This window comes from Bos grunniens, chromosome 3 (assembly GCF_055505025.1).
Source record: "Bos grunniens cultivar Pamir isolate PY7600 chromosome 3, Bosgru_T2T1.0, whole genome shotgun sequence".
NCBI lineage: Eukaryota > Metazoa > Chordata > Mammalia > Artiodactyla > Bovidae > Bos > Bos grunniens.
Genome location: NC_141167.1, coordinates 1,253,612 through 1,269,382, shown reverse-complemented (window position 1 = coordinate 1,269,382; position 15,771 = coordinate 1,253,612). Strand labels below are relative to the sequence as shown.

At 58.0% G+C, this 15,771-nt stretch overlaps 1 protein-coding gene across 8 annotated transcripts in view; it reads right to left on the bottom strand.

Annotated features, from left to right (window-relative positions):
• PASK (PAS domain containing serine/threonine kinase) overlaps nt 1-15,745 on the bottom strand; it is a 35,423-nt gene extending 19,678 nt beyond the window's left edge. For 5 of the 8 annotated variants that reach the window (XR_015154521.1, XR_015154523.1, XM_086374759.1 and 2 more), the window contains exons 1-8: nt 14,875-15,014; nt 6,927-7,183; nt 5,821-6,053; nt 5,087-5,257; nt 4,263-4,403; nt 3,562-3,696; nt 1,339-1,599; nt 65-218 (exon numbers count right to left, since the gene is read on the bottom strand). Coding sequence is in view for 6 of the 8 variants with exons in the window: in XM_086374759.1 (XP_086230885.1) it covers nt 65-218; nt 1,339-1,599; nt 3,562-3,696; nt 4,263-4,403; nt 5,087-5,257; nt 5,821-6,053; nt 6,927-7,122 (1,291 nt within the window). In the remaining 2 variants the exon portion in view is untranslated. Of the gene's footprint in view, nt 1-64; nt 219-1,338; nt 1,600-3,561; nt 3,697-4,262; nt 4,404-5,086; nt 5,258-5,820; nt 6,054-6,926; nt 7,184-14,874; nt 15,039-15,629 lie in introns of those variants that run through there. The other 3 variants (XM_086374739.1, XM_086374769.1, XM_086374749.1) reach the window with 3 other exon arrangements.
• Nucleotides 15,746-15,771: the final 26 nt, after the last annotated feature.

Below are 15,771 nucleotides of genomic sequence, written 5' to 3'. Positions count from 1 at the left end.
ACCCCCAGCTCCAGCTCCTCTCCCGTGCAGAGGGTGGCCCAGGAGGAGGAGGGGCTGTTCTCACCCTGGGCTGTGCCCGCAGGCTCGTCCCCCGTGCTGACCCCAGGCCCACTCTGGCTGCCAGCGTCCAGGCAGCTGGCCAGGTCCCGCAGAGGGAAGGAGCTGTCGTAGGCAAGGTCCATGTGGTGGTAGAAACCGGGAATCAGGAAGGTGATGTTCTAGGGACAAAGGGTGCTTCAGAACTCGGCAAGGCCCCGCCTGGGCAGAGAGCAGAGGACGCGAGCAGGCCCGGACGGGGTCCGAACGACCCCGGGTCAGGATGCAAGCAGGCCCGGACGGAGTCCGGGACGACCCCGGGTCAGGATGCGAGCAGGCCCGGATGGGGTCCAGGACGGCCCCGGGTCAGGCTCCTCTCGGCAGGTCCGAGCACCCCCAACGCCCACCATGGAAATCGTAACTAGTTCCTCTTTCCCTTAGCAAACCCTAAGCAGCCTGCGTTCACAGACTCCCTGCAAGGACTCGGTGTCCCCACGTTCCTGTGGGATGCCCTTGTCCAGAAAGTACTCCAACTATGTGGTCGCTGACTTCAATTGAACTGTTTCATTTAATTCAAACTAGCATTTCTATTAGAAAACAGGGAAGGATCTCTTTTGAGGCTCTGCTTAAAGTTCTGGCTGGCTGGCTGGCGTGCAGTGCTGGCCCCAGCAAGGGTGGCGCGAGGCGATGGCTGCCCATGGGCATCGAGGTGCTCAGTGGAAGGCATGGGGAGCCCAGGCCAGCACCCACCTCAAGAGCCAGGCCAGCCCGGCGTGGGGCCAGGGGCAGGGGCTGCTCAGGTGCCGAGTGACACAGCATACATCCAGCAGCCTTTCCCTCCAGTGTGAACCACCCCTCCACCGAGTGGGGGCCCATGCCCCTCCCCAGAAGCCCTGGAGGACCACCGAGACCACCAGGGAGGCCCCCTCAGGTGGCCTGACAGGCTCGCCTACCCGCAGAGCCCAGCCCAGCCCAAGAAAGAGGTTACAGAGACGCCCCCTCCGAGCCGACCCACCGCCACCCCCGGATGGTGGGAGGAGGCATGCAGGCTGTGACGCCACCCTGCAGGAACTCAGGCCAGACCTCGTGTGGGACAGGCTTTTGGGCAGAGCCCCTTCCCTCTCCTGGGGGGCACCAGGCACGCAAGGGCTCTGTCGGAGGTCCAGACAAACGGGCACAGGTGGGGCGTGGGGCCAAGGCAGAGGTCCCGCTCTCTGGGCCCAAGTCCCCAGGGAAGCCGGCCACTGCAGCAGCAGGCAGGGCGCACAGGCCTGAGGGGGTCACGCCCGGCCCCCGGCCCACCTTGCCCAGGAGCTCAGCCTTTCCGTAACCAAACAGCATGAGGGCAAAGCTGTGGTTGATGCCGTAGATGGTCCCGTCCGGCAGGAGCGTGATGAGCCCACTGATGGTGGAGAACACCCAGATGGATGCTGAGTAGCCCCCGCCAGGGGCCGCCTCGCCATCTGTAGCCTCCTCGCTGCCCGGCTGGGACTTCAGCTTCAGGCTCACAGGGAAGGTGGCTCCATCCCTGGCTCTTCCGACGGATCTCTGAATCTTGAGGTGCTGGAAGAAAGACACGCCACTGTGCCCACCGCGGCACCTCCGGTGGCCCAAGCTGGGAGGCTTTGCTGCTCGGCGGGTGCCCCCGGGACACCCACCCTCCACCCTGCTCTTCCTGCCTCATCTCCCCACCACCCCACCCCAACCCTAGGGATGGCAGAGGCCTGACCAAGAGCCGTGGCTGGGCTGGGACCCAAGCCAGCACGGCCGCTTCCCACTCCAGAACAACCCGAACACGGTGCACACGGGCCATCCAGCCACGCGCCAGGACCAGCCTGGCCCCTCTCCCAACCCTGCAGGAAGCGAGTGCCTGCCCACTCCCCACCTGGACCACCAGGCCCCAGCACCCGTCTCTGCAGGCGGGGGGCGGGGGCTCCCCAGACTGCTGGCCTCCAGGTGGTCTGTCCATCTCCGCTCTGCCTCCACGGCCCCCATCATCCACACAGCCAAGTCCTCCATCGTGTTTCTCTGCTTTAAATGCTCAGAACCTGTCTGCTCTCCTGAGCAAATCCCACAAGAGCAGCGTGTAACAGGCTTTCCTGGTCAGCTCCTTGCTGCTCTAGAGACGCCCGGTCCCCAGGCCTGTGTCTACCCCTCTCCCAGTGCTGCCTGCCTCCTTTTTAAGGGTTCCCCCGCAAGATCTGCAGAGGCCCGAGGCCCGAACATGGGGGAGCTCCCTGCACCAGCCCTGCATCCTGACCAGGGGCGGAATCAAGACCCCAGGCCTCCCCTGGCAAGACCCCGGGCCCCGGTGAGCCCTGAGGAAAGAGGGCACAGCCTCTTTTGCGGCAGAGGTGGCAGGTGGATCCAGCACGGAGCTGCTGGGAGCGTGCCTGCACACGCCTACTGGTGCACACGCGCGCACGCGCCTCCCGGCACACACAGACACGCGCCTCCTGGCACGCTCACCTCCTCTGGATGTGTGCCTGGGGTGGGACACAAGCGTGCTTACGTTCAGAGTTAAGCAAGGGCTTCCCAGGCGGCGCTGGGAACCTGCCTGCCAATGCAGGAGCCAGAAGAGACGTGGGTTCGATCCCTGGGTCGGAAGACCCCCTGGAGGAGTGCATGGCAACCCACTCCAGTATTCCTGCCTGGAGAATCCCATGGACAGAGAAGCCTGGCGGCTACAGTCCACAGAGTGGCGAAAAGTAGGACACAACTGAAGTGACGTAGCATGTCCAAAAGGACTTATGCCAGCCCGCCAGAGTTAAGCATAAGAGGCTGCCGAACAGTCCCCACAGTGGTTGCGCCAGCTGAGCCCCACAGCGTCGGGCTTCAGGAGGCCCGCTGTCTGACGACAGAGCAAGGAGCGTAAAGAGAGGACGATGCGGGAGGGGAGGCTTCCATCGACCTAGAGGGACTGAAGCCAGTACCCCACCTCCCGGGAGGGCCTGGCTCTCAGCCAGAAGCCAGAGGACAGCCAGGGAGAGCCCACGACGCCCTGGCAGGGTCTATCTCCTGCAGCAGCAGAGCCGACCTCACCCCAGCTTGACCACCCCTGTCTGTCTGACCCTGCAGGCCGCTGATTGCTACATCCAGTGAATCCTGGCAGCGCGATCTCTATGAGAAGGCCGTGCGCTAGTTGTGAAACAGGGCCCCTGGGAACTGGGGGGTCCACCTGAGAAGAGAACCACCCCCGCCCGAACCTCCACTGCCCCCTAGAGCTGCCGAGCGACCGCCACCACCTGACCCGCAGTCCTGACTTGGGCGGGAGACAACACCCACCAGTCACTCCTGCTCCTCAAGCCCCCAGACCTCTCAATAAAGAGGCCCCAACAGGAGCTCCAGGAACGGGACCGGGGGCAGGGGTGGCCAGGCGGGCGCCGAGTGCAGACACCCCTGCCGTCAGCTCATGAAGCTGGGTCTAAGAACTCGACCGACACAAGACAGAGAGACTCCAGCGGCCACAGGGCCCAGCCTCAGCCAGGCAGCGCCAGTGTCCCGGGTCCCGCCCTGAGGACCTACCGTGGGGATGTGCTCGCCAGAAGCGGGGAGCTGCAGGGAAGGGATGAGGTCTGTGATGCGCTGCCCAACCACCTCCTCCCCAGACGCGAAGCCATGCAGGTGTGCGAAGAGCCCGTCGCAGGATGTCACGGTGCCCTGGGAGGAAAAGCCGGTGTCAGCCTTGTGACCCACGTTTCCTGCGCTTCAGCTTTAAACCTCACTGAGCCTCCGTGCCTTCCAGCTGAAGGCAAGGCTATGGGTGCTCCCCCTGCCCCACCCTTGGAAGTGCAGCCACCCTCAGAACGCCGTCTCCCGTCCCCTGCCAGACGTTCCCAAACGCGTGTTCCCCCAGGCACCCACAGAAGCCCGGCTCACGCTGGAGGCTCACGGACCACACACACACCCGGCACCCCGCGCCGGCCTCAAGTGCGGCCTGCGTGCCGGCCACCACCCGGGGGCGATGTATGACTTTATCCAAGTGTTAAGACCATCCGCTGGGGGGCCGGGCTCGTATCCCACGTGTATAGGTGAGGGAACAGAGGCCAGGGAAGCCGGATGCCCTGCCCAAGTGCAGCTACCAGGAGGGCAGCGGGCACACCCTCCAGGTCCCAGGCCCTCTTCCTGCCCGAAGGCCCCGGGGAACACCACGTGCTGACGTGCCGGGGGGGGGCGGGCCCCGAGTGGTAAAGGGACGCACAGCTGGGAACCCAAACGGGACTCACGTCGCTCTGGAACGCCACCCAGGCTGAGACCCGCTGCACGGGCTCCAGCACGACCACGCGGCAGAGGCTGCGCTCCTGCTTCACCCTCTTCATCCACACGGAGACCGGGATCCTCTCCCCGCTGCGGCTCACGACGTCCACCTGGGCACAGAGGGGCTCAGAGCGGCCCGAGCCCGGCCCGCGGGCATGCCTGCCTGCTGCTCACCCACCTCCCAGACAGAAACTAAGCAAAGCGCAAACAAGGCCTCCGACGCCTGACTGTACGGCCTCTGAGTGAGTGGCCTATCAGAAGAGTACGTGTTCTCATGCCCCACTTCACGGTAATAAAGCGAGGGGAATGTGGCGGCCAGGCTTCTCAGAGAGACACCCCACATGCTGAGTGTCTACATTTCCTTCTTGGCGCTCGTCCCGCGCACGGGTTATTTTCTGCGTGTACGTGGTCCTATCTAACTTGTTTCAGCGCCTGAGGCTCAGGGCTCAGCATTTAACACGCAGGTTAACACGCAGCCTGTTAACGTCCAGCCTGGATACACACACGGGAGAGCCCAAAGCTCCAGGGAGCCCTTGCAGCCATGCCACCCCCAACACCACCAGACAGCGGGGCATGGAGACGGAGAGGGAGACGACAGAACTGCAGCTCCCTGGAGCCTGGCCTGGGCCCTGCAGGCCTGCAGTGCGCTCCTCCTCCAGGAGCACCAGGAAGGCACAGCGTCCCCACTGACGTGGCCTCCCCGACGCCCACCCCTTCCCAGCTGCCTCCTACGCCAGGGCCGAGGGCGAGACGGCCGACTGCGAGCACCGGCAGCCCAGAGGCCCGCACTCACCACGGTGCCGAACGCGACGGCGGCGTGCCCGTCAGCCTCCACGTGCTCCTCGCTGAGGGCCTGCACCACGTCGGGGTCCGGCTTCAGGAAGAACTGCGTGAGCTTCTGGCCGATGAGGTCATGGCTGCTGTGGCCCAGGAGCCGGCAGGCCCTGTCGTTGGCCACCAGGATCTGCGGTCACAGAGAGGAGGGCCCTGTGTCACCAGCAGCTCCTCCGCCCCCTGGAACAGCCGAGGGGAAGGCGGCGCAGGCCTCACTCCCCACCCCGCCGTCGGCACTCTCGGCAGAGCCACCCCGGCTCCTCCATCCCAGAGAAACAGAAACCGCTGCTGGCAGTGCGGCAGGCAGTACGGAGACTGCAGCCAGGCCGGCTTCCCCCAGCAAGATGGGCGCGGAGGTGCGGGCCAGCCCCACACCCACCCATCTGAAAGCCTCAGCTCTGCGCACACAAACACGCATCCTGCAAATGCATTTGCTTTAAATCCTGGCTCTCCACGCTCGGCAAATGAGATTACATGACGCACTACCCCCTCTCGAGTCTCTGCATCGATGGGAGGACTCGATCTGTCCAGACAGATTCATACTGAGGTCTCCAAAGTCATCGCTCTCGCCACTGCAGAGGCAGATGCAGCCTTTCTCCTAACTGTACTGACACACCTGGGCGCCCATCTGAGGCCGTAAGCTGAGGCCGCAGACCCCAGGCACGTGGCTGGGTCACACCCCGAAGCACGCACCTCTGCGGTCTTGGCATCCACGGTGAACACGGCCTTGTTGGGGTTGCACACGGGGGCCGGGAGCAGCGGCGTGGACCACCCTGGGGACAAGCCCCGCAGCAGGGAGCAGCAGGACGTGCTGCCCAGGGACCCTGTGCGGTCCGCCTGCCCAGGCGTGGCCGAGCAGTGCAACTTGCTCGTGCAGATGCTTTGGGCGGCCAGTGACGTCAGGCAGTAGGAGCTCCACCTCTCCTCTGGAAAGCGGAGGGACGTGTGAGACCCCACCTGCCCCACCTCGAGCTCCCGCAGGGGGCCTGAGGACGAGGGGACACGTGAGACCCCACCCAGCCCCGCCTCCTGCTCCCGCAGGGGGCCCGAGGAAGAGGGGACGCGTGAGACCCCACCCAGCCCCGCCTCCTGCTCCCGCAGGGGGCCCGAGGAAGAGGGGACGCGTGAGACCCCACCCAGCCCCGCCTCCGGCTCCCCCAGGGGGCCCGAGGAAGAGGGGACACGTGAGACCCCACCCAGCCCCGCCTCCTGCTCCCCCAGGGGGCCCGAGGAAGAGGGGACGCGTGAGACCCACCCGGCCCTGCCTCCTGCTCCCGCAGGGGGCCCGAGGACAAGGGGACTACAGCATTGAAGAGCACTTGGACGTGCATCCAGCGCCCCCCGGGGTCCGCCAAGACCCCCACACAGCAGCATGAGCGCTGAGCTCCCTGCTGTCCCACTGCCCTCCAGGGCCCCCGGCCGCAGGGTCGTTTACCATCACTCCAGAAAGTCCACTCCAGCAAGCGGGACGTTCTCACCCAGCCCCTCCAGGTCCTCCTCTGCTTTTTGCACCTCCCTCCCCCCAGCCCGCTCCTCCAGCTCCAGCCAACTCCCACCTGCTGCCCCCCACGAGGACCCTCCCACAAGGAGCTGCCCTGGCAGAGCAGCGCTCTCCCCTGGCTGGATCTGGGCCCTGCAGGCCGATCCCAGCCCGGCTTGGACGAGGAGAGTGTCTCGTCTGCTCAGGAGTCACAGCAGGCCTTCCCCTCTTCCTGTCAGAGCAGAGTCGCCAAGCGAGGAGGCCCACATGGCCCCGTCCTGCACAGGCGCCACCCGGCCGGCGGAGAGAGGCTGCTTACCCGACAGCGCAATACGGCTCTGGCAGAGCTTCGACAGCCCGGTCCTCCTGCTCGAGTGTCTGTGGGCTGAGGACCCAGACCTGCCGGGCTCCGAGGCGGCAGGCGCGGCGTGGCCCTCCGGGGGCACTGACAGGGAGGGGCTCCCGCCCGGGCCCTGGTAGTCCTCTGCAGAGGCCATCGAACCCCCGTCCTCCATGAGGAGCTAGAGAGCCAGCGGGACGGCTGTCCACCAAAACACCAAGGAAACTGACCAGCGTCTGCCAGGCAAGGACACAGGCAGCTTAGCTAGCTCGTCCTTCAGCTCAGTCCCAAATGGCCGTCTGGGGTCAGAACCTATGATGCGAGGACCATCGGAACAAAGAGGAAGGGGTGGGAAAGAGAGAAGGGAAGGGGGGAACCTGAGCGGAGTGGGAAGGGGCCAGGAAGGACGCTGCAGTACAGACCCACGGGTGGGGGGCCCAGCCAGGGGCCTCCAGGGCCAGGGCGCCGTGCCCCTAGAGCCTGCACCCCACTTCTGCATTACCGTCTGGGCGTCCAGAACCAAGAGCTGGCAGCTAGGGTTACAGGAAACAGAGACTGTGCTCTCAGAGGCTGTGCACAGACTCTCACACACTCTGAACTCCAGCACAGAGGCCGTGGTCCCAGAGGAGCCTGGGCCGGACCATGTGTGGGTCCCAGAGAGGCTCCCAGAGAAGCAGGCGGCAGCAGGGCTTCCCCTGGGGACTGGGATGCTGGCTGCAATCATTTCTGTGATCTCGATCCTCGGGCTGACACCAGGGCTCATGGGCACAATCCTGGAACCACCCCCCTCTACCCTAGTAGCACCAGGGGTTCTGCCCAGCCCACCAGTGTGCCCACAACAACGCCACGAGGCAAGGCCTCCCAGGCAGCTGGGCTGGGTCCAGTCCTACACACCAGCAGACCCACAGCAGCCGGCCCCAGTGCAACAGAACGCTGCACGCCACCCACACAGGAAAGAGCCCTGAAGCCTCAGGTCCTGCTGCCAGGGCGGGGCATGCTGTTGGGCCCCACAGGACCCCACGGGACACTGTTCACACAAGGCCACTTCTCCGAGGCTGGGAGACATAACCAACCTGCCTAGTGTGAAAAAATGAAGGTTAGCAAGATGAAGCGATGGAGGAATATGTTCCAAATGAAAGGACGACGGAGAACCTCAGAGAAAGGACTTAACAAAACAAAGACGAATAATCCACCAGGTGGCTCAGTGGTAAAGAATCCACCTGCGAACACAGGAGACCTGGGTTCAATCCCCGGATCAGGAGGATCCCCTGGAGGAGGAAATGGCAACCTGCTCCAGTATTCTTGCCTGGAGAATCCTATGGACAGAGGAGACGAGTGGAGTACAGTCCATGGGGTCGCAAAGAGTCAGGCACGAGTAACCAAACACACACACAATCCACCTGATAAAAGAGTCCAAAGTGTTAGTCACTTAGTCGTGTCCAACTCTTTGTGACCCCAGGGACTGTAGCCCCAGACTCCTCTGTGCATGGAATTCTCCAGGTAAGAATACTGGAGCGGGTTGCCATTCCCTTCTCCAGGGGATCTTCCTGATCCGAATATTGAACCTGGCTCTCCTGCATTACAGGCAGATTCTTTACCATCTAAGCCACCAGGGAAGCCCAAGAGTTCAAGATCATGACCATAAAGATGCTCACAGGATTCAGGAGGGCAAAGGGATGGACACAGTGAGAACATCTACTAAAAGTGAAAAATATGTAAAAGAACCAATCAGAACTGGAGAATACAACAGACAAAGAAATGCACTGGGAGGAATCAAGCAGATCAGATGATAGGGGAACAGACCAAAGACCTGGAAGGCTGAGTAGCAGAACCGCCCAAGCTGGACAGGAAGAATAAACCAGAATCGAGGAAAATAAGAACAGCCTCAGGGACTGCCGGGACAACATCAAGCACGGCAACATTCAAGTTAGAGAGGTCGCAGCAAGAGCAGAGAGGCAGAGCAGAGGACTCACTGGAGAAAACAATGGCACAAGGGGCAGAGCTCTAGGTCCCGGAAGCACACGGCAACACAGCAACGGTGCTGAGAGGCGACAGGTGGCGACCAGACTCCCTGTGGAGATGGCCCCTGATGTACATAAGCGTCAAACCAATACGATGTACACCGAAACCAATGCTGCAAGTCAACTATACCTCACCTTTAAAAAAGGCATAAGAAAAGAAAAATAGGCAAAAGACAGGAAAAAAATTTCTCAGGAGAATATCCTGTAAACCTATGACAAGAAGCTTAATCATGACATTTGCATAACCATGACTACTTTACACCTACTAAATCAGCAAATATAGAAAACTCAGCAGTGGCCACAGGACTGGAAAAGGTCAGCTTTCATTCCAATCCCAAAGAAAGGCAATGCCAAAGAATGCTCAAACTACCGCACAATTGCACTCATCTCACACACTAGTAGAGTAATGCTCAAAATTCTCCAAGCCAGGCTTCAACGGTATGTGAACCGTGAACTTCTAAAGCTTCAAGCTAAATTTAGAAGAGGCAGAGGAACCGAGATCAAATTGCCAACATCCATTGGATCATCAAAAAAGTGAGAGAGTTCCAAAAAAACATCTGCTTTATTGACTCTGACAAAGCCTTTGACTGTGTAGATCATAACAAACTGTGGAAAATTCTTCAAGGGATGGGAATACCAGACCACCCGACGTGCCTTCTGAGAAACCTGTATGCAGGTCAGGAAGCAACAGTTAGAACTGGACATGGAACAACAGACTTTTCAAAATTGGGAAAGGAGTACATCAAGGCTGTATATTGTCATCCTGATTATTTAACTTATATGCAGAGTACATCATGAGAAATGCTGGACTGGATGAAGCACAAGCTGGAATCAAGATTTCCGGGAGAAATATCAATAACCTCAGATATGCAGATGACACCACCCTTATGGCAGAAAGCAAAGAAGAACTAAAGAGCCTCTTGATGAAAATGAAAGAGGAGAGTGAAAGAGTTGGCTTAAAACTCAACATTCAGAAAACGAAGATCATGGCATCTGGTCCCATCACTTCATGGCAAACAGATGGTGAGACAAGGGAAACAGTGACAGACTATTTTCGGGCTCCAGAATCACTGCAGATGGTGACTGCAGCCATGAAATTAAAAGACGCTTGCTCCTTGGAAGAAAAGTCATGACCAACCTAGACAGCATATTCAAAAGCAGAGACACTACTTTGCCAACAAAGGTCCGTCTAGTCAAGGCTATGGTTTTTCCAGTGGTCACATATGGATGTCAGAGTTGGACCATAAAGAAAGCTGAGCGCTGAAGAATTGATGCTTTTGGACTGTAGAGTTGGAGAAGACTCTTGAGAGTCCCCTGGACTGCAAGGAGATCAACCAGTCCATCCTAAAGGAGATCAGTCCTGGATTCATTGGAAGCACTGATGCTGAAGCTGAAACTCCAATACTTTGGCCACCTGATGCGAAGAGCTGACTCGCTGGAAAAGACCCTGATGCTGGGAAAGATTGAAGGCAGGAGAAGGGGACGACAGAGGATGAGATGGCTTGATGGCATCACTGACTCGATGGACATGAGTTTGAGTAAGCTCCAGGAGTTGGTGATGGACAGGGAGGCCTGGCGTGCTGCAGTCCATGGGGTCACAAAGAGTCAGACACAACTGAGCTACTGAACTGAAATCAGCAAAAATTAAAAGTTCTAAAAACTCTAATACCAAATGTTGATAAAGATGTGAATCAATGGGAACACTAACAAATTAATATAATCTCTTTAGAAAAAAATCCAATGTTCACCTTTTCTGACAGTACTTTCCACCGTTAAGATTTACATCCTACAGAAATCTTTGCACACAGGTAGCAAGTCACACTCAAGAATGTTCAGGGCAGTATGGTTCATAACGGCAAAAAACAAAATAAAAACCTAAGCATTCCTCAATTAGAAAACAGACTTAAAATCCTGGTACATTTGTGCTATGAATTATAGAGTGAAAATAAATTCTATACACACAGGGATAAATCTTAGTTGCTGCTGCTAAGTCGCTTCAGTCGTGTCCAACTCTGTGCGACCCCATAGACGGCAGCCCACCAGGCTCCGCCATCCCTGGGATTCTCCAGGCAAGAACACTGGAGTGGGTTGCCATTTCCTTCTCCAATGCATGAAAGTGAAAAGTGAAAGTGAAGTCGCTCAGTCGTGTCCGACTCTTAGCGACCCCATGGTCTGCAGCCCACTAGGCTCCTCTGTCCATGGGATTTGCCAGGCAAGAGTACTGGAGTGGGGTGCCATTGCCTTCTCCAAATCTTAGTAACATATGTGAAAAAAAACCAAGTTACAGAAGACTATCGTCAATAGGATTCCTTCTGTGTAACATCCCCTCATCCACGCAGTTTAGGGATACACACTTACATGACAAACCCAAACATCAGGCTGAGGTGTCTTCCGAGGGTCCTCTGAGCTGCAAGGAGGAGGGGAACGAGGGCACAGGGTCTTCCACGTCCTAATTCGGGTGGTGGCTTAAACGTGTCCACTTTACTGTTTTGATTTGTGACTGATATTGCAAATCAATCAACTAGTGTACAGTGAAAAACTGAGATATTTTACGTGTGCATGTTTACACAGCTCATGGGATCCTAACCAGTAACAGCTGACCATGAACCAAATAATGAACAGGAAGCAAGAAAGAAGCGAAGTAATAAACTGTTAGAAGGTGTTGCTCTCCCAGGGGCAACATCTAAACGTCACAGCTTGAGATGTCCTTCTTTCGGCATCTCAGTGTTCTAATTATTCCTACAATAACTGACGACGACATGGTCATGTTTTAGTTTTCCACTTCTACAACCGGAATATAGACAAAGCCCAGCAGACTTGATTATGACTTCAGACACTGTAAATGTTATAGAGCTTTACTTTGTAAAAGACAGTAAATAAATAAATAAATAAATAAAACTCTTCAGCATACGTTGTAAATGTTATAAAACCTTACTTTGTAAAAATGAGGAAAACCGGGGACAGGAGAGAAGGAAATGAAGGGAGGGGAGAGGGCACAGAATGTTTTATGTTTTACTTCCTGATGGGAACAGCTGACTCACTGAAAAGACCCTGATGCTGGGAGGGATTGGGGGCAGGAGGACAAGGGGACGACAGAGGATGAGATGTTGGATGGCATCACCGAGTCAATGGACGTGGGTTTGAGTAAGCTTCGGGAGTTGGTGATGGACAGGGAGGCCTGGCGTGCTGCGATTCATGGGGTCACAAAGAGTCGGACACGACTGAGTGACTGAACTAAACTGAACTGAGAAAGTAAAAAGTGTCAAAAGTTGATAAACCAAGAAGTGGCCTCAGAAAAAACCACCTCTTCTCCGTTCGCACCTTCTGTCCTGAGCACAGTCTGTGGAGCCAGCTCAGCCTCACACAGCACATCGGGGCCACAGCCCCAGGGTGGCTCCTGAGGGCACAGAGCCCAGCTTCACATGTCCTTAGATCACTTCCTTTCTCACCTGTTCAAGTTTGACTCAAACTCTAAACAGAAATGCCTGCAAATCCAGGCCAAGGTTTTTGGAATAGGTGGGGTGGTTTTTAAGGGCGGTGGGGGTGCGGGGGGAGGCGGTGTATTATTCTGTTTTGCATCCCCTCTGAGCAGAAGCCACGGGAAGCTGGACGCAGACAGCATCTGATGGTGCCTCACAGTAACCCTGCTCCTGGTGCTGGTCTTGATTCCAGAAAGTGTGAGTGACGCTCCCCACCCCCAATCAAACAGGAGAGGTTTGCAGGGAGCTTCTGGAAAAGTACTCCTTGCTCTTACAGGTGAACGTCTGGAAGCAACTGGCTTTCTCCCAGGAGAACAAACGCTAGGAGACAGTTGGTTCCAATTGCTCCCACCACTGCTGTACAAGCAGAGCAGTAGAGCATGAGGCTAACAGGCTGGCGGGCAGAGCTGAAAATGACAAGATGTCATTTTGAGCCACAGGAGACCCTACCCTAACACCTATCTTCCTCTTGACGTCAGGTGTGGGGTCTATCCTGAGACTGTTTCTTGCGTCCAGGCCCCCTTCAGCATATCCAGGGCGACGCTGCTGAGATGGAGTGTGTGAGTCAAGGGCGCCTCTCAGACCTGAGAGGCCAGCACAGGTGTCCAGGAGGAGGTACCAGCAGAGTTGAGCCAGCAAAGCAGAGTGAGGAGGCCTTTCAGGCAGAGCTGCAATGAGTCCCACAGGGCCCCTGGGGAGGGGTCCACCCATCAAGATGGGTCTGGAGAAACTGGGCTAACTCCCAGGGCCTCCTGTTGCTGCAGGCAGTTATGGCTCTTACCCCAAAGACTGACTTTCAAAGCCTGCTTTGAAGTAACCTGACCAACAGGGGGAAGGGGAGAGTCACAGTCATTCACGCAAGAAATTATGTCTTAAAGCAATAAACTGTGGAAAATTCTTCAAGAGATGGGAATACTAGACCACCTGACCTGCCTCTTGAGAAATCTGTATGCAGGTCAGGAAGCAACAGTTAGAACTGGACATGGAACAACAGACTGGTTCCAAATAGGAAAAGGAGTACATCAAGGCTGTATATTGTCACCCTGCTTATTTAATTTATATGCAGAGTACATCATGAGAAACGCTGGACTGGAAGAAACACAAACTGGAATCAAGATTGCGGGAGAAATATCAATAATCTCAGATATGCAGATGACACCACCCTTATGGCAGAAAGTGAAGAGGAACTAAGAAGCCTTTTGATGAAAGTGAAAGTGGAGAGTGAAAAAGTTGGCTTAAAGCTCAACATTCAGAAAACGAAGGTCATGGCATCTGGTCTCATCACCTCATGGGAAATAGATGGGGAGACAGTGGAAACAGTGTCAGACTTTATTTTTTGGGGCTCCAAAATCACTGCAGATGGTGATTGCAGCCATGAAATTAAAAGACGCTTACTCCTTGGAAGGAAAGTTATGACCAACCTAGATAGCATATTCAGAAGCAGAGACATTACTTTGCCAACAAAGGTCCATCTAGTCAAGGCTATGGTTTTTCCTGTGGTCATATATGGATGTGAGAGTTGGACTGTGAAGAAAGCTGAGCGCCAAAGAATTGATGCTTTTGAACTGTGGTGTTGGAGAAGACTCTTGAGAGTCCCTTGGACTGCAAGGAGATCCATCCAGTCCATTCTAAAGGAGATCAGCCCTGGGATTTCTTTGGAAGGAATGATGCTGAAGCTGAAACTCCAGTACTTTGGCCACCTCATGCGAAGAGTTGACTCATTGGAAAAGACTCTGATGCTGGGAGGGATTGGGGGCAGGAGGAGAAGGGGACGACAGAGGATGAGATGGCTGGATGGCATTACTGACTCGATGGACGTGAGTCTGAGTGAACTCCGGGAGTTTGTGATGGACAGGGAGGCCTGGCGTGCTGCGATTCATGGGGGCGCGAAGAGTCGGACACGACTGAGCGACTAAACTGACCAGAAAGCAACAGCAGGAAGACACAGAGGGGAACCCGCAAGAGAAAGTGAGACACAGAATCAACATAGGTTTACTTTATCAAATGTAGAAGGTAAGGGGACAGAAAGCATAAGACCGCACTGCAAGGCCACAGTCCTTGTCTAGGGAAAGAAACGCTTGCGAGGAGGTTAAAGACAAAGCCCAGGTGTGCAGTGGGGACGTCGGGCAGCATGGATGAGGTGCTACAGCTCACGGCTCTCCGCACACACGTCCACTGAGGGGCTCCTGGGTGTCAAGCTCCGCGAGCCTCCTCCTGGCCCCTTCCAGGGGTGGGACAGGCGCGCACAGTTCCTCTGCGGGCAAGGACCGAGCGCCGGGTGGGACCAGGCCCAGGCCGAGACCCTGAGCGGCGCTGAGGGGCGGGACCGGCCAGGCGCGAACAGCCACAGGGCGGCAAGCGGGCCGCGCGGGGAAGGCAGTGGGACAACGTGGGGCGCGGGGCGATGTTCCCACGCGGGTGGCTCACCTGAGATCGCCCAGTCACCCGCCGAGCTCTCAACGCGCCGGGAGGGCGCCAATCCGCGCCTCTAGCGCCACCAGCCAATGGCAGAGCGACGGCGCCGATCGACAGGTCGCAGAGGCCAACCGCCGGCGCCTGTGGGCGGGGACCCAGGGAACCCGCGAGGAAACGCCCGCGCTAACGGTTGCTAGGGACGCGCCGGAGTCCGTCTACTGTGCCTCGGAGGAGCCAAAATAAACGGCGCCTCCGCCAGCGCGGTCACCGGACGCCGTTTCCTCCGGTCTCAGAATCGAGAAGGCTGAGGACCGCGGACCTCGCCTCTCGGAGGCCTCGACCTGAAGGCGCGGAGCAGAGGGCGGCTCCCTCACGGCCCCCGATGCCGGGGCCCGTTTCGGACTGCGGCGCCCGCAGTAGCTAGATAGGCGTCCAGGTCCGACCAGCTCTTCCGGACCCGTTAGCGGACAGGCCCCGGAAAAGAGAGCGGGCGCCCCGCGCTGAGCGTTAACTGGAAGCGGCCCCTTTGTACGGGCTCAGTCCACACCGCGACGCCGGGACAATGTCTGCCCAATTCTGCAGACGCCGCCACCGAGGCTCGGAGGGACTGGGGAGCTGCCCCGCCGTGTCCCGCCACCAGTCCACGAGCGCAGAGCGACCCCAGGCTCCTCTCCGCTCGCCCGCAGGTTCGGCTCCGTGCTTGCGGCCCCGAGCATCCCTGCCCTCATCCCGCTTCCCGCCTCCAGAGCTTCCAGTGCGCCCATTACCTGCCTGGCGGGCGGGGAGACTGGCGCCGCGGAGGCGGAGGCACGCGCGGCCTCGAGGGTGAACTACAACTCCCATGAGGCTCTCGAGCCGCGCAGGAGCGCAGGGCCCCATTGGCTGGGAAACCTCTGAGCTGGGAGCCCT